The 18,962-nt window shown below is 47.4% G+C and overlaps 1 protein-coding gene across 3 annotated transcripts in view; it reads right to left on the bottom strand.

The window, feature by feature from the left end:
• The window catches only part of SYTL4 (synaptotagmin like 4), a 640,358-nt gene that overhangs the window by 146,536 nt on the left and 474,860 nt on the right, over positions 1-18,962 (bottom strand). For all 3 annotated transcript variants that reach the window (XM_086918791.1, XM_086918790.1, XM_086918792.1), the window contains one exon: positions 8,864-8,980. In XM_086918791.1, the coding sequence (XP_086774917.1) occupies positions 8,864-8,980 (117 nt within the window). The remainder of the gene's footprint in view (positions 1-8,863; positions 8,981-18,962) is intronic.

The raw sequence follows: 18,962 nt of genomic DNA, 5'->3' as shown, positions 1-18,962 counted from the left end.
ACTGTGCTGTAGGCTCAGAAATTGCTTCCATATCTGTTAATATAAAGCTTTGATGTCCAGTACCATGCAGCCATGCATGCCGAAGCGGACACGCTCCAATTCCTGCATACATATCTGACCTCATCAGTTCATTTCTTGTAAAACAAAAGGTTTACTAAAGTGTCTTTAGACCAATGATTGAGAGGTCACTCGCAGAGCACTGAGGCACGGCCAATGGGACTCAGGCTATGGAGTAACAGTCACCATAAAAGTAACTTTATCCGCCTCCTGAATCCTGGCACAGTTCCCATTACCATATGGAGAAGCCATCCTCAGACAGCATATGTAAAGCAATCAGGCTGCAAACAGCTTCCTGGCCAATCTGTGCTTCCCTCTGGGAGGAAGCTTAAAGGGCATAATGCACGTCTTGTATGCCATGTGCCTGCCCTGTATATCTCTGACAGCTGAACACCTAGGCATGTTTAATGCAAAGGGTGCAGTGCCCAGGTCTGCGCCACAGTTCACCCATAACTGGGTACGCCGGGCGTAGACTAGGACAGTGAGCACTACTACAGTTAATACACTACCCCTAAAGCATCCATAAACTCACCCTTGCCCTAGAGGTTGCCTAAAGCAGACTGGCTGTTTGAAGCAGCAGGTCCCTATAACTTGGATGCTGCATCACAGCATGCCTTTCTAAGGAGGTCAGGGATCCCCTTGCAGGCAGGTGCAGTGAGTGAGGTTTTGAAAAGAGTTAAACCTCACCAGGCGAAATGGGTTCTTCAAATCCACGTTCACTGCTTGATAATCCTGCCGCCGTTGAAAGATTCCTCAGGTATTTGTCAATAGGTCACATGTGGTGATAGGCTGGTCTTGCAGGCGCAACATGCAAACCTGATTTAGCAAGAAATAGCTAAAAAACAAATCATGACATCATCTACAAATAGAGCGAGTAGATTGACCTTATTTAGCATAACAAATAAAATAATCTTAGCCATCTTGCTCTATTATTAAGCTCTGTGGAGGTCTTCCTGCCAGATACTAGGATATTTAGTGTCTTTGCTTACACCAAGATGGCCCAGGGGTATCTTCATAATCCAGATGTCCAAGATGATCAATAAAAGGGAATGGTTAAGCAACGTGCATCCCTTCATTGATACACACAACCCTGCTTTGAAGGTAGCAAATGTGCTTCTCCCAAAGCAGATGGACAGGATCCGACAACCAAGCTACGCAATTCAAGTTAAAGCAACCAATATGACAGAGCACCGTAGACTGTTTCTAATCTTCTGCAGAACTGAAATCCAATTATTCGAGGAAAAAGGTATAAATGAATACCCCTTTCTAGCCCTACAGCAAGTCTGGGTCCCTTTCTAATCCCTAACATGATGTGGTTGCATTTGGAGTGGTGCTGAATGGCCTGGTGCCCCAGACCTCAAAGAGAGTTAAGGAATTCCTGGTGAACCTCCGATTCTAGAACTAATGTCAAGACACCTAGTTAAGCTGTTCTGCCATGGTTTCGTAAACTCCCACAATGTTTACAAAACAAAGGTCTTCAGCTCCTGCCCATTGCCACAACTTCACTACTAAGTGAAATAGTTGCATTATAGTGAGTGTGCGTCCCCTTGTTTTCCTATTTAGATGATCACCATAGTATGCTGCTTATGTGCATCATCAACACTATGCATTTCTTCAAAGTCAATGAAAAGAGGCTTTAACCGGCAGGTAGGTTGCCTTCTGCTCCATCATGTTCATGCGGAGGGGCGAATCTGATTTATCCAAATGGGAAGGATAGAGAGTTCTGCATAGTTAGATTCCCTCCTTGAAATGTGGGTTATGACCATTCGTTATGAACCAGGAAGACAGAAGAAACATTCTACCACGAGGCAGGGAGCTTAGGGGCTGGAGGCAAGATGGCCGCCGAAGCGCTGTAGAAGAAAATCGCATCACAACCCCTCTCCGACCCAAGGCCAGTTGTAGGCGTCAGATGGCTCTAAAACAGTAGCATTCAATTCATTTTAAGCTGGGCAGAGGTTCAACAAGGAGGAGGCAGCAGGTCGTTGTGGAAGAGGTGCAACAGTGCGCTTTGCAGGGCTGTACGCATATGGGGAAAAGCGAAGACATTGTCTGTTTCCCTGTTTAAAGCACTCTGCACTAAAGTATTGGAGGGGGAGATGGCATATCGAGGAAAAGAGAAACAGCAGCCGATGCCCAGCAGCTTGAATAAGGAGACGAGCCAGAAAGATGCAGGGAGATCGGGCACCATCCCAAAAGTTAAAATGCCGCCTCCTGCCAAACGTTCGACACCGGCTATATCAACAGCGACCAAAGCCCAGCAGCGTAAGCTAGACAAAGCTAGCGAGAAGGAGAAAGATAGCAAGCCGGCTAAGGACACGCGAAGCGATGGTAACCAGGAAAAGCCGGCGCGGGACCTGTCAGAGAAGAAGAGGAGCGAGAAAGACCCTACCTACAGGCAGCCGTCGGTTTCTGACGTCTTTGGGATGAAAGCAGCTGTAGGGGCGTCAGGAACATCCACGGCAAGCCTGCCGACCGGAGGAGCAAGCAGCAACGTCCTCGAGGACGCAAGCGGAAGCGCTGCTAGGCAACCGGAGCACACAGACCTCACGCTTCCCGCGGAAATCTCGACAGAGAGGATGACGGACGGCCCTGAGCAGGAGCAGGAGAGTCGAGGCGAGCTGGAACACGCCGAAAGGAGGGTGAGAGAGGTCGCTGGTGGGGCGGAGGTACATAGCACTGCACAAATGCTAAACGCACTCAAAGAGGTGGAGGCAGAGATGCTCGAGGAGCAAGCTCAGTTTCGAGGAGATAAGGGAGCAAAGTGGGGAAGCCTAGTGAGTCTCGGGTCACAGAAGGGCCAGGCAGATTTCACAGAGGGGGCCGAGGGAGACAGGTTCTTCTCGGTCCCTGAAGAGTCTGAATCAACAATAGCCAGCAGTGATGAAGAAAAAGACACTTCAGATCTGAGCCTGAGTTCTGGGGATAGTGGAGGCTCTAGTGGGAGATGTACTCAGAAAAGGCGCAAGATGGCATCAAGACGGGCAGGCTCTCCCCTGAGCATACATAAGAAATTATTATGGGACTACTCTGCCACGTCTAGTATGTATAAAGAGGATGGTCAAGACGGACAAGGCAAAGGGGGGAAATTGAACATTATGTTTGCTACATTAAAACAGATTCAAGCAGAAGCCAGAGCTGAAAAGCCGGAGAGCTAGGCATGAAACAAAAAAAATTCAAGCCTCAATCAGGAAAGTAAACAAAAAATTTGAGGAGGTTGAGGAGAGAGTCGTGAATGTTGAAGAGAGAACTGGAAGGCTAGAAGACGAAGTCACGGACTGGCAGGCATTTAGAGTGGAGCAGACAAAGACCGTGGAGGACCTACAATGGAAGGTGGAAGACTTGGAAAATCGCCAGAGGCGTAATAACGTTAGACTCCTCAGTCTTGAGGAAGGTGTGGCGGGGCAAGATCCCAGAGGTTTCGTTATTAAGTTGTTAAAGGGGGCCTTTCCAGAGGCGCCATGGCAATGGGAGCTAGAAGTGCAGAGAGCCCATAGGTTTCCACTTTCAATAAAGAAAAGGCGGGAGGGGGGCACAGATACGCTCCCAAGGGCCATGTTGGTGTTCTTTGGAAACTTTCTAGCAAGACCAGAACTGATGGAGAAAGCCATACCAGATTCTAGGAAAACTTTCGAAAGAGTAAATTTTTTTGCTAGACCGGACTTTTGCCACATAACAGTTGAGAGGCGTTGGAGGCTTAGACAACTGATTGCTGCATTTCAGAGACAAGGGGCAGAGGCTTATCTAATGTTCCTGGCAAAGCTAAAAGTTATCTCTGCAGATCGCACAAGAATGTTTTTTTCTGAGATCAAGGCGGGGGAATTCTTGGCAGAATTAACAGAACAAGGAGGAGCTAAGAAGAAGTAAAAGGGAATGTACAAGGGAAAAAGAGGAAGGCTGATAGGGGGGGGAACTGGCTGGTCTAATGAGCCTGGATCTGGGAAGTAATGATGGGTGGATCAGAGTTGAGGGAAGGAGGGGGGGGGGCGACACTACAATGCTCAGTGGTCACGCATAGGTCAGTTGTGACCTATTTGCGTGTGGCAGGGGGGGGTGGGGCAGCAGAGCGGGAGTGGGGGTGGAGGGGGGGAGCGAAGGGGGGGGTGGTGGGGTTGGTGTTGGTACAGGTGATGGTGGGTGGAGAAATACAGTACAGATTTCTAAAGTATATAAGGGAGAGAGAAAGCGGCTGGATAATTTCAAAGTGGTAATTGGAAAGATGGTAAAATTAAGCATGAGTAAATGGCAGTCAGGGTAGTTACGATTAACATTTGCGGGCTAAATAATGGAGAGAAAAGCTGCGCTGCTTCGATTCTGGAGAATTGATATAATCTGTTTACAGGAGACGCATGTGGCCTGTAAAGATAAGTTTATGTTGGATCAAATGGGATTTGAGGTTCTTGGTTATACAGGACAGGAAGGGAGAAGTAAGGGAGTGGCGATCTTGGCCAGGAAAGGCACTGTAAAAATTAAAAAGAAAAAGGAGGATCAAGATGGGAGATGGGTTGTGTTGGATATGGAAACCATGACTGGAAGATTTACACTCACTTCACTATATGGGTCAACTGAAGATGAACCTGAGTTGATTGAATTTCTGGATGGGGAATTAGCACTGTGGCCAGAACCTGTAGTATGTTGTGGGGATTTTAATATTAACGGTTTGGATGGCCTAACTGACAGGGGCGGAGGTAGATATCGGGGGAGGAAGAGAAAGACATACAAAGCAGTACAAAACCTTGTCCGACATAATGCTCTGGTGGATATGTGGGCAGAGAAAAACCCAATAGGTACAGGAAGTACTTATTATTCAGCTCCACATAAAACGAACAGACTGGACTATTTCTTTATCTCTAGCTCACTTGTGTGTGGAGCCAAAATAGAACGACTTCCCATGATAGTGTCGGATCACAATCCGCTGGTTTTAAGTACGACAGTGGCTAAAAATAGGGATAGGTCGATTACTGCATGGACATTTGAACGGGGGCTCTTGAAGGAGAAGGAATATGTTATAAGGATGCAAGAATGGATAACACAATTTTGGGACATGAACAGGTACTCGGCTTCAGCGGATATGGCATGGGACGCCTTTAAAGCGGGAGTGAGGGGAGAGACACTAAGCTATACTATGTTAAGAAGCAAGAAGGAAAAGGAGAGGATGGAAGAGAAGATTAGAAGTCTGGTGCGCTTAGAAGAGGGTCTAGTGGTAGCAATAAGTAGGCAAGAACCTATTGAGCAGATCCTGCTGGACCTGGAAGTACAGAAGGCAGAGGCAGGCGTTACCCTGGCGCAAAAAACAGCAGGGAACTACCTAGCAGAAAAAGAAAAATGCTACGAATTCAATGAGATGGTAGGGCATCTGCTGGCAATTAGGACTAGACAAACACTAGCAGCAGGGGAAATAAAAGAAATTAAGGATAGCCCAGGGACAATTGTCAATAAGGTGGAGGAGGTACAGGAGGTGTTCAGGAGGTTCTACGAAATATTATACGAGCAGGACAAAAATAATGTAAATGTAGAGACAAGGATTATAGAATATTTGTCACAGGTACAACAGGTAGGGCTAAGCATAGAGGAGAGGGATAAGCTAGATTTGCCGCTAACAATTCAGGAGGTAAGGGACGCGACATTCAGTCTCCCCTCTGGTAAAGCAACGGGTCAAGATCAGATACCAGCAGAATTCTATAAGACCTTTTGGGATGTGCTAGGTATGGACATGTGGGCAATCTGCTGCATGGCACAGGGGGGCAGAGTAGTCCCACAGTCCTGGGCCGGGGCAGATATCATAGTGATACTAAAAAAGGACAAACCTCCAATGGAACCAGGCTCATATAGGCCAATAACGTTACTGAATGCGGATGCAAAAATATTTCCTAAATCACTGGCAAATAGGTTGAGTAAGGTTATTGAGGGGTGGTATCCCCCATGCAGCATGGCTTTATCCCAGGTAAAAGGACCACCCAACATACAAGACAGATGATCACCATCCTAGACGCAGCGGAGGTTGCAGGAGACCCTGTCGCGGCTATTTTTATGGATGCTGAGAAGGCTTTCGACAGGGTCTCCTGGGACTATCTCTGGAAAGCCATGGAATGGGCTGGTATAGGCAACGGCTATATAAAAGCAATCCAGGCACTATATAAACATCCGTCAACCAGGATAAGAATCAATAAATCCTATACGAAGGCAGTACAGATCAGACGAGGGACTAGGCAGAGTTGCCCAGCCTCGCCTTTATTGTTTGCCATATACCTGGACCCGTTTTTAAGAAGGCTTACCCATAATAATAGGATCCCGAAAAGTTAGACTACATGAGCAGGAATATAAATTATTCGCTTACGCGGAGGTAGCCATTACAACACCAGCACCGGGGGGGGCACTTACCAAAATAGAACAAGAGGCAAGGAACTTCGGGCGGTTTCAGGGTATCTTATAAATAGAGGAAAGACACAGGTAGTGCAGAATAGGTTCACAACATTCGAGGATACGAGGGTAGTTTCAGAAGCAATGTATTTGGGAATCAGGGTGACAGCGGATTTAGAGAAGTTAATAGAGATTAATTTGGAACCACTTTTAGGGAAGGTTAAAAGAAATATGGAGAGAATCAATAATCTACACTTGACACTAATGGGGCGTATTAATTTGATTAAAATGGTTACTTTTCCAAAATTTTTGTATATTTTTAGAGCAATTCCCTTATACTTTGACGGCACATGGTTTAATAGAATAGAAGCAACAGTGAATAGATTAATATGGGCACAGGGGAAGACACGTAGAGCATATCGATTTTTGACACTATCAAGGGAGAAGGGAGGATGGGGGGCACCTGATTTTAGATTCTATAATTGGGCGGTAGCTCTCCAATATTCTCAAGGTTTATTAGGAGGCAGTAGTCAGCATGGCGAGAGATTGGGTCAAGTGAACGTCTACGAAGCAGTTCTGGGAAAGGAGGCAGAGAATGCCTTAGTAAATACAGTGGATTATGCCTATTTTAAACTCACGAGGTTCAAGACACTGAGTGCTGTATATAAAATCTGGAGGGCTATTAAGAAAAAGCTAGGAAATGGGGAGGTATAATAGATATCTGAGGCTGTACACGAACAACGATCTTCCTGCAGAGATTTTCAGGGATGCAGTCATGAAGGAGTGGGATGGCAAGGGGATTAAGAAATTAGGGGACTTGTTGGATGTAAAAGGGATGTTCCTAATGTTCCAGGATATTCAAAATAAAATTAAGATATCAGGAAATAATTTTTTTAAATACTTACTAGTGAGAAGCTACTTGCAGAAAAAACAGGGTGGGACAGCAGGGTTGACACATTGTAGGATAATGGACTATTTGGGGAGTAGCTTACATGGCACGATTAGACAATTGTATGCAGAATTACAGGAATTAAAAACAGATGATAGAGAAAAATATGGCAATAAGTGGGTGGAACAAGTAGGGGCACATCCCGAGGCTCTACAAGCCTCATTAGACTTAGGTCGATCTGTCCTGTGTTCAGCAACACTGCAAACTCAACACTATAAGACAGTCTACTCGCTGTATTATACACCTGCTAGAATTGCCCAGTGGGGGGGGAGCACTGGAATAACTTGTCCACGCTGTAACTCAACAAGTGCCAATATCACACATATGTTTGCACAATGCCCACAGCTTTACACTTTAAAATTGGCAATAGAAGAATTTCTGGAGGGATCTCTGGGGTTGAAGATCAAACTAACGGATGGGTTGATAATGCTAGGGGTCATTATAGGAGATAATAATAAATATCCAGAATTTATGTTTATGGTTACGGCAGTTTTTAGGATTATTATTGCAAGGGCCTGGATTGATAAGTTGGCACCGACATTTCAGTCATGGATAGCAAGGCTACTTTCCACATATAATTTGGAGAAAGCTATTTATGATAGGAAAGGCAGAAGGGCAAGGGCATTGGGGGGTAGGATTTGGTTACCCATTGAGCAATGGAAGAATAGGGGGAAATAGAAGAAAAATGATGTATTTTTTTTGCTTTTTCTTGGTTTTTTTCTTTTGTAGTTCCTCTATTTTTGTTGGTGATAACTGTCGAACTTTATATGTATGCAATATCTGTACTGTAAAAATGCATTGGATTTATTGGAAAAATGTGTGTGGGGGGGGAAATCTCAATAAAAATATTTAAAAAAAAAAAAAACGAGGCAGGGAGCTTATGCCCACCATCTCAAGGGAGAAACCGGGGGTGAATGGACCAAGGCGGGCTTGGACTGACTGTACAATTGATTCCAGTGAATGAGACACTCCTCCTGTAAAAGTTCTTAGGGTGCTGACTCAGGTACAACCGGTATGGGAGGAGTCAGATGGGGATGCTATGAAGCAAAGCCATTCCAGGGCACTGAAGAGTCCTGTGCATCGCTCGTAACATGGGTTCATCAGTAGCAGGACTGCACAGCTCAGTCCATGAAACAGAGTAGTTTGTGGGAAAATGATGGATAAGGCAAAGGAAAAAAGTTAACATCTTCTGTTTACGCAAAATGTTTAACCAGGAAAATACTGAATACACAATTGTGCACACTGCAAACTTAAGCATCTCTAGGAATAAAGCCAGAGTAGTTATATTTGAACATTTTAAATTAATAAATCAGATGAAAATGAGCAAACATTAAAAATAGAGCTGACACATGAATAATTAACTCAGAATAATAAAGTGTGTGGCTGCTCTACGCACAGCGGGTGGACAAACAGGGTTTTAAAATGCATTTTCTCTCTCGTCAGGCAATAATACAACAAAAACAAATTTGTTGATCAATGAAGAACTAAGGACTGTTTAACCTGGAACAAACAGGGGAGCTCCTCCTTGAATCGGATTTGTAGCTGCCGAGACTCATCCGCTCCACGGATTCAGTGTCACTTCTTTGATCTTTGGGCTCTGCGGATCCCACTTGCAAACTGGGGGGAAAACACAGAAGTTGACTAAACCTCACTACTCACTGCCTGACTAAATATGATAATGTTCAATAAGTCACTCAGAACAACATGCACGAGTACAATGGCAGATATATTCTGGGTAAACATCTAATCAGACACAGCATTACACAAAGTGGTGAGGATTGGCATAGACGTCTGTTTCAGGTATCTACTAGAATCTGCTTCTCTTCCATTACTTCTAATGTATCAGCTATTCAATTACAGTGCCTTATCAATGGGCCTTTCTTGCACATTATTTGATGGAGTTTCGATTAGGGATTTGTATGACCGATTATTACAGACCTAAAAATTCTGGAGATATCCAGGGATGCCGGACTACTTCACAGTGGCTGCTAGAAGCCTTCGGTGCCAATTTATATTCATAATGGAATTACATTGAGCCTTTGACAGTAGCCCATGCCTCAGGCCAGGTAAAGAGGAACTGCACCGATTGAGGGATGGTTTTACTTAGGAAGTCAATTTGAGCCTCTAGTTGAGCTTGCAAGTTTATTTATAATAGAACCATATACTTTAAACAATTACGAAGAAAGCGTCAATATCTGTGGTCGTTCCCCTCTGTTTCACTAACCAGTTTTAGCATCTGGGTACCAACAGGTTTAGTGGTCCGTTGTAAGCACTAATGTGGTCAATACAGAGTTTATGCATTTCATGGCTACTTACACTGTGCTATTGACTTTACATTATGGATTTGCTGATGTAGCAAAGAACAAGTTACTTACCTTCGGTAACGCTTTTTCTGGTAGATACTATATCTGCCTGTGGATTCCTCACCTTGTGAATATCCCCCTTGCGTCAGCAACGTTCGGAAATTTTCTTCGTAGCACGCCGACGTGGGCGACGTCACAGGAGCACGGCATCGCGCACGACTCCGTCTGACGTCACCGACCCCATATCAGGCCCACGCCGGCGTGATGACGTCAGTTCCGCCCTTTTTTCCGTGCCTTCGAGGCACACGGACGGACCAACGATGGCAAACATGCAAATATACAATGTACACAGTACATATAGAACTAAATCAATACAATAGAATAAACCATATATACAGAAAGACCAGGTATAGCAGAGTGGACAACGGGGAGGCGGGTGGGTCAGTGAGGAATCCACAGGCAGATATAGTATCTACCAGAAAAAGCGTTACCGAAGGTAAGTAACTTGTTCTTCTGATAGATACATCTGCTGTGTGGATTCCTCACCTTGTGAATAGATTCCCACAGCAGTCCCCACTCCCGGAGGAGGGAGTCCACTCTGCTACACCAGGAAGTCTTGGAGGACAGAGCGCGCAAAGTGGCCATCCCTCCTCACCTCGGTATCCAAGCAGTAATGCTTCGCGAAAGTGTGGAGGGAGGCCCAAGTCGCGGCCCTGCAAATATCCTCAACAGGTACACCCCTAGACAAAGCAGATGTTGCAGACTTTGCTCTAGTTGAATGAGCCCTAATACCCTCAGGAGGGTCCTTACCCGCAAGGGAGTAGCAGATCTTGATGCACAGGATTATCCACCTGGAAAGAGTGCGCTTGTGCACCGCTTTGCCCTTCTTGCAGCCAGCAAAGCCAACAAACAGCTGGTCGTCCATCCGGAAGTCCTTAGTCCTGTCCAGATAGAAAGACACCGCCCTCTTAGGGTCCAGGCGATGCAGCCTCTCTTCCTCCTTAGACGGGTGAGGGGGAGGATAGAAGGTAGGAAGGGTAATGGACTGCCCAAGATGGAAAGGAGTCACCACCTTAGGCAGAAAAGCAGCCCTGGTCCTAAGAACCATCCTTTCAGCATGAATGGTCAGGAATGGGGGTTTGGAACTTAGAGCTTGAAGCTCACTTACCCTCCTTGCCGAGGTGATTGCAACGAGGAAGATAGTTTTAAAAGAGAGAAGCCTCAATGGACACTTGTGCAAGGGTTCGAAGGGAGAACCCATTAAAAAGGTCAGCACAAGATTCAAATCCCAATGAGGAACAATAAAAGGAGTAGGAGGAAACATATTCATGAGACCCCTCAAGAATCTCAAAACCACCGGAGATTTAAAGAGAGAAGGCTGATCCGGCAAACATAGAAACGCCGATAAGGCCGAAAGATAACCCTTGACCGTGGCCACAGCCAAACCTTGCTGTGCCAGATAAAGGGCAAATTGTAAAATATTAGACAAATGAGCCTTCAAAGGGTCAATATCCCTCTCCCTGCACCAAGAAACAAATTTTGACCACCTATAGGAGTAAATGGACTTAGTGGTGTCACGCCTGGCAGAGAGAATGACATCCACCACCTCGTGAGGGAGAGAAAAAGAACTCAAGTTGCCCCGTTCAATCTCCAGGCATGAAGGTGTAATGTCTGGAGGTGGGGGTGTAGAACCTGCCCCTCCATCTGAGAGAGGAGGTCTGCCCTGTGAGGGAGACGGAGCGGCGGGTGAGAGGAGAGGCAGAGTAGGTGCGAGTTGGCCAATCCGGAGCAACCAATATGACTTGGGCCCGGTCTTGACGAATCTTCCTCAGAACCCGAGGAATCAAAGGTATGGGAGGAAACGCGTAAAGGAGTTGATCTCCCCAACCCAACTGAAACGCGTCCCCCAATGCTCCTTGCATCGGATACTGGAGACTGCAGAATGAAAGGCAGTGAGCATTCTCGCGAGTGGCAAATAGATCCACCCGAGGAGTCCCCCACATCTGAAAGATGTCGTGAACAACCTCCGGGTGAAGCCTCCACTCGTGGTCGGCAGAGAACTGCCGACTGAGACTGTCTGCACGCACGTTCAGAACTCCGGCCAGATGATTTGCCACCAGACAAATCTGATGGTCCTGAACCCAGGACCAGAGACGCAGAGCCTCTCTGCAGAGACACTGCGACCCTACTCCTCCCTGCTTGTTGATGTACCACATCGCATTCGTGTTGTCCGTTAGGACCTGAACCGAACGACCGCGAAGGGAAGGGAGGAAGGCCTTGAGCGCCAAACGTATCGCCCTCAATTCCAGAAGGTTGATGTGAAACAACCTTTCTTCCGGAGACCAAAGACCTCTGACCTCCAGGTCTCCCAGATGAGCACCCCACCCGAGAGTGGATGCATCCGTTATCACCGTGGCCACTGATGGAGGCAGTTGAAAAGGCTTTCCTTGCGACAGATTGCCTTCCACGCCCCACCAAGACAGATCCGCTGCAGCTTCCCTGGAGATCTTCACTGACTCCCTGAGATCTCCGTTGTGCTGATACCACTGCCTGCGGAGGCACCACTGGAGCGCCCTCATGTGCCAGCGTGCATGACTGACCAACAGAATGCAAGAAGCCATCAGACCGAGCAGGCGAAGGACCTTCAGGACTGGAACAACCGCTCCATTGTAGAATAAAGGAATCATTTCCTGAATGTCGTGAATCCTTTGAGGTGGAGGGAATGCACGACATACAGAAGTGCCCAGTACCGCACCTATGAACAGGTTGCGCTGGGAGGGCACCAGGTGAGATTTGGGTACGTTTATCGAAAAACCCAACCTGTGTAACAACTGAGTTGTCTCCTGCAGATGATGGAGCACCATCTCCGGCGACTCTGCTTTGATCAGCCAGTCGTCTAGATAAGGGAATACAGGAATTCCTGACCTTCTGAGATGCGCAGCCACCACTGCCATCACCTTGGTGAAAACTCGAGGCGCAGTAGTAAGTCCAAACGGGAGGACCGCAAACTGGTAGTGCTGCGATCCCACCGTAAAACGGAGATACTTCCTGTGCGACTTCAGGATTGGGATGTGAAAATACGCATCCTGCAAGTCGATCGACACCATCCAGTCTTCTTCCATCAGCGCCAGAAGAACCTGAGCAAGGGTGAGCATTTTGAACTTCTCCTGTTTGAGATAGAGGTTCAAAATCCTGAGATCCAGGATCGGCCGAAGCCTGCCATCCTTCTTGGGAATCAAGAAATACCGGGAGTAGCACCCTTGACCCCTCTCCTGCTCTGGAACCACCTCTATTGCACCCTTTCGAAACAGTGCCAGGACTTCCTCCTGCAGGAGAAGCAGGTGGTCCTCCGAACAAAAACCTTGGCAAGGAGGGTAATTGGGAGGGAACTCCTGAAAAGGAAGTGCATACCCATTCTCTACGAGATTGAGAACCCAAAGATCTGATGTAACCGATTCCCAATCTCGTAGAAATTGAGTAAGCCGACCCCCTACTGGCCCTACATGATCCAGAATGGTGGATCTAGGGCTGCTTTGCTGATGCGGGTGGGGGTTGGGCATTATTGGAGGAAGTGGAGGAAGAGGAGACTTGACGTCCACGTCCACGACCCCTCTGTCTACCTCTATAGGACCTATATAGAGGGTTCTGCTGCTGCTGCTGTTGTTGTTGTTGTTGGCCCTGCTTGAAGGGACGAAAAGAAGATTTACCAAATCCCTTGAATTTTCTAGTCGTCGACCCTCTCATCTGCAGACCCAAAGATCTTGCAGTGGCACGGCTGTCCTTAAACCTCTCCAAGGCCACATCAGCCTTCTTACCAAAAAGGCCAGTTCCTTCAAAGGGTAAGTCCAGCAATGTAGACTGCACATCCGCTGAGAAATCAGAAGACTTTAACCATGCGGCTCTCCTGGTCGCAATGGATGAGCCCATAATTCTAGCAACAGAATCCACAGTGTCCATGCTGCTTTGAATGACCATGCGGGCCGCAGCCTGAGTGTCAGAGATCACTTCATTAAAGTTCTTCTTATCCTCCTCAGGAAGTTTTGATGACAATTGCTTCACTGAGTCCATTAGCGCATGCACATATCTACCTAAAAGGCAAGTAGCATTTGATGACTTAAGAGCCATGCTCCCAGAAGAGAAAGTCTTCTTCGCAGACTGATCTAATTTCTTAGACTCTTTGTCAGCTGGCACTTGAGGGAAAGAGCCTGCAGCCCTATTAGAGAAAGCCGCCTGAACCACAAGACTTTCCGGAGATGGATGCGTAGAAAGAAATGCAGGGTCATCAGGAGCCACCCTATAGCGCCTTGCAATAACCCTTGAAACTGCAGGAGCAGACAACGGCCTCTTCCAAATCTCCTTAATTGGATCCGTCAAGGCATCAGTAAATGGCAGTGTAGGCTCCACAATCGAAGAAGGAGAATGCAAGACTTCAGTGAGGATGTTGGGCTTGTACTCCACTGTGGGCAGCTTTAAGCTAAGAAGGTCAGCAGCCTTCCTAATAACCACGTGATAGGGTGCCACGTCCCTTGATGGAGCATCAGAAGTCGAAGGCAGACCCCACTCGGGAGAGAGTTCCAGACCACTAGCATCCCGAAGCTCATCGAAATCATCATCATGATCAGGAAGCTCGCCTTCTTCCACATCAGAACTTTCATCATCTTTTTGTTCGAGAAGACGTTGAGCCCTTCGCCTCGACCACTCCAAACGAATTGAAGTCGACGGAGCCGGTTCCGACGTCGATCGAGGAGCCGAAGCAGCAGGACGAGAGTCATGAACAGGTGTGGTACCTCGATCTCGACTGCGAGGTTGATCCGGAGTCGGCGAAGCCGCATGCGGAGTCGAAGACCTCGGTGGAGCCGTACCGAGCCATGGTGAAAGAGGCGCCGGCATGAAAGGCATAAATGGAGCTGGGGCGTACGACTGAGGAATACCCAGATTGTACGATAATGGACCCATGGGACCAACAGGCGCTCCAGTGGGGTACATTGTCCTAGAATATACTCCAAACATCGCATTGAGAAAATGCGAGGGATCCTGTCCAGGACAAGGAAAGGAAGGGTACGGACCTACCGGATGTTGCAATGGAGGCCGCCCCGACACATCCTCACCTTGACCTTCTGGGTTCACAGGAGTCTCCGCTGAAGCCGGTTCTTGAGGAGTTACCTCTTCTTCCTCTTCATGCTCCGAGGATACCGGCTCCGGGTCCGGCTCCGGCTCCGGAGCCGGAGAACCTTCTCTTGACAGAGCAGGCGAAGGAGAGACAAAGTCTTTACGATGTTTGTGAGACCTTCTCTTCGAGTCAGAGGATTCCTTCTCCGAATGATGTCTCGAACTGTGCTTCCTCCTCTTATGCTTTCTCCTCGAGGAGCTCGAAGCATGACCGGAAGCCGACTTAGATCTAGACCTAGATCTTTCTCTGGACTTTGACTTCGCTTTAGATCTCGACTCCTCTCCAGACTTCGAACCCGCTCTGGATCTCGACGCCGAGCCCGACTTCGACCGAGACCTTTGCTTCGACTTCGATCTTCGTGACGTCGATCTCGAATGTCGTCCAGAATCCTGTTTCACTTTCGCCAAAAGTAATTTAGCTTCACGCTCTCGAAGCGCCTTTGGATTCATTTTAAAACAGGAATCGCAGTTCTTGACGTCGTGACTCGAACCAAGACACCACAAACAATCCTTATGTGGGTCAGTGATGGACATCATGCGGGCACAAGACCTACATGGCTTAAATCCTGTTTTCCTCGACGACATCTCCGGAGAAGAACCAAGTCGTAAGAGAGAAACAGTGACAATTATTTAACAGAAAGATACTAGGTATCGCTGAAGATCCCGAAAACCGTTAGCGTCGGAGACGCGGAAAAAAGGGAACTGACGTCATCACGCCGGCGTGGGCCTGATATGGGGTCGGTGACGTCAGACTGAGTCGCGCGCGATGCCGTGCTCCTGTGACATCGCCCACGTCGGCGTGCTACGAAGAAAATTTCCGAACATTGCTGACGCAAGGGGGATATTCACAAGGTGAGGAATCCACAAGGCAGATGTATCTATCAGAAGTAGCACCTTACTGCACGCACAAACACACACATCTGGCAGCAGCATTTGTAGCCTATTACATCCTGGAAAGGCTTCACACCAGAGGCTTGCAGCCCTGCTAGCTGCACTCATCCAGAACCCGTGAACAGAAAAAGCTCACCAGGGTAACTCTCCATACAGCTCTTCACAGGCATACATGTTAGCTTTCCCAATGCATGCTCAGGCAAAGGCATCAGTAATTGTAATCTTTAATTCTTTTGGAACCATAAACTTCCACAGCAGACAGAAGCAATCTTAATACTTTTTTTCGAAATCTTACCAATTCTGGTTAAAAATCTTCCTCCAAATACTTTCTCGCAAACAGACAAAAGCACACCAACAAGACTCAAACAGCTATTTAAGACTTTGCAATTTAATTGTCTCTTATACATGATTGCGTTGTACTTGTAAACTACTGCTTAAATGTATTTGGTGTTGTACATAAGCTGCTCTCTAGTTTTTTTACCAGCAGTTCTGAAGTCTGTTTTTGGAGAAAAGAAATTGGCTTTCTTTAGAAGAGAAACCTGATTCCAGGCAGTGCTTTGTTTCTCGGCAATGTGTTCCTTGAATGGGAGGGGGGTGTTCAGGGTGAATCCAAGTTACTTGGCATACGATGCAAGCGGTGGTTGAAGCCGCCATGTTTCAGGTCAATGAGCCAGGTTTGTACTTCATCTAGTTTATTTGTCTTGGCAAATAGGAATTCTGTCTCGGTTGGGTTGAGCATCAGGTAGGTGATGTGTAAGCAGTGTTTTAAGTCATTGTTTGTCTGAAGCAGAGGAGGATTTCAAGTAGAGTTGTGCATCATCAGCGGATTGTAGATGACAGGAAACAGTACAGTACCCTGGAGTACTCCACAGGTGTTAGAGATCATTTCTGACCTGAACATGCCCACGTGAAGAAACTAGTGTCAGTTGGAATCCAGTGAAGGATTGTGATGGTGAATCCCATCTGATACTCCAGGGTGTGTAGGAGGGTGGAATAGGCAAGTGTGCCAAAGGCAGCTGAGAGGTCCACCAATATGAGAAGGCAAGGGTTGTCTTCATCTGCTATCAAGAGGGCATTATATATGAGCTATAAGGAAGGGGTTTCCATGCTATGTGATTGTAGGATAGTAGGATCTCCTTCTATGGTTACCTCCACTTTTTTTGCTTGATGTGATGCTGTTTTTACCTGGTCTGACTGGGATCCTGCTTATCAGGACCCCAGTCTATCTGCTTTATCACTAAATTGTTGTGTTGAGTACTTGGGTACATTCCAGATTGGATCCTGGGGTACCCTTATCAGTCCCTAGTATATGGTACTAGGGTACCCAGGGCATGGGTACCCCAGATGTCTCAATGGCTGAAGCATGCATTATGCCACCTATGAGAGACCCTGCAAAAAGGAATGCAGCCTGTGTAAGTTGATGCTAGCACCACTCGCTTAAGATATAGTTTTCCTATATCTAGAGGTCACTGTACTTAAAACCTATAAGTCAACCCTATAGCAGGCCTTTGCAATCCTGAAGACAGGGTGCCTGGTTCGAAGTGAGAGGGTGCCCCTGCATGAGCATAACACCCCTGCAGCCTATGGAGTCCATTCTCCCTAGTAGTCAGTAAAGCAGCCATATACTATATAGAAGGAGGGCTCCGCGTAATTATGTGATGACCATCTTGAATATCATGTTTGGTATCAAACATGTTGGAATCATACTCCCACACAGAGGTGTAAACGGTGTGGGAGATATGATTCCAAGCACTGGAAGAGCCCTCCGTTGGGCTCTGTGTTCACGGTGCAAACCTTCTAGACCCGGACAGCACAAACTGGTTGCTGCTGACCAGAGACATTTCTGTCCTCCTGCTGCTAAGCCAAGCTCAAGAACAGGAAGGTGGAACAATAGGCATCCTGTCACAGGGAGGATTGACCACCTCCCAGACAGGATTTAGTTTTTTGGGGCCGGGTGGGTGCGCTTGCCTGTGCCAGAAAGTCCAGTTCAGACCAGTTCTGGGAGCCGTTGGCTCCCGCTCTGGTGCGAAAGTGAACACAGGACATAGGAATAACCTCACCTTTGTCCAGACCCTTCCCTGGTAGGGCCCCCTGCATCTTCCCAACTCTTTCCCCAGGGTACTTAAGGGTTTACCTGGTTGTAGGTCCCTAGATTCGCCGTGGTATAAGATTCAGATCAGACACCACTGCATTTCTACCGTCTGGGCACTATGGACTTTGCTAGACTTCGTTTGGGCCTGACTTTGTCTCCCTTCCAGTCTGCTACATTGTCTGTGCATGTGCATCATACCAGAACCTCCCAAGGCCTGTGAAGCATCAAAGACACCTCAAGAAATCTTCCTTGGAGTGAAGTCACTCCCCTGCATTCGAAGGCACCGCAACAAAGTCGAACAGTCTGCAGATCCTGAGCTCCTCCAGACTCCGTAGGCTCTGCAACACAGGTAGTGGTTTTCAACTACTCCCAAGGCCTGTCCTGCCCTCTCACCAAGTTTGAGGTCAGTATCCCTCGAAGTGGGTGCAATAACCGAAACCCTGTGCAACGCGACCAACTTGTAGTTGCAAAGGTTTGCTGGATTCTTTGCAATAGGATCTTTGCGTTCCAAGTAGCCCCAACCTCGAGAACCTCCAGTGACCAGAATCTTCAGCCACACCGCATCGTGTACATCATGGCCTGCATCTTTTGGTGAGCTGCTTGAGGTCCTCTCGTGACTCCAGTGCCTCTGGCCCGTGGGTTCACTTGAGGGCCCCACTTGTTTCTTCTGGACTCCACTGATTGCTCGGGGCCTGTTCTGACTCCCCTACTGTTGGCGAGTCACCTGGAACTTGCTGGTCCTGACGTTGCTCCTTCTTTGATTCATGGGTTAGTTGTATTTGCCAAGGCTTGTTAGAGCTACGCCAGACACAAGACCTCTCAGCACTCGACATACTTTGTGGGACAGCTCGTACACGGCTCATAATCCTCCTCAGCGTCGCCTGGTCCTCACAGCTGAAGAGTCAAGGCCCTCATCATCCATCCTGCAACACTCAACATTGGAGGGCATTCGTCTTCCAAGTCTCCTTGTCATTCCTGAGTGACATAGACTCTGTCTCATCTGCTTGCAGGTACCTCTCATCGAGAATCCATCCTTTGATTCCAGCAGACACTTCTTTCTTCCACAGCAGCACTTTCCTTAAGTCCTTCATTAGGTTCGACGGCAGATTCCGACACCAGTTCACACGTATGCACCCGGCTTCCC

The sequence above is a fragment of the Lissotriton vulgaris genome, chromosome 4_1 (genome assembly GCF_964263255.1).
Source record: "Lissotriton vulgaris chromosome 4_1, aLisVul1.2, whole genome shotgun sequence".
Lineage (NCBI taxonomy): Eukaryota > Metazoa > Chordata > Amphibia > Caudata > Salamandridae > Lissotriton > Lissotriton vulgaris.
Note: the sequence above shows the minus strand (reverse complement) of the source record. Positions and strands in the feature narration are given on the sequence as shown.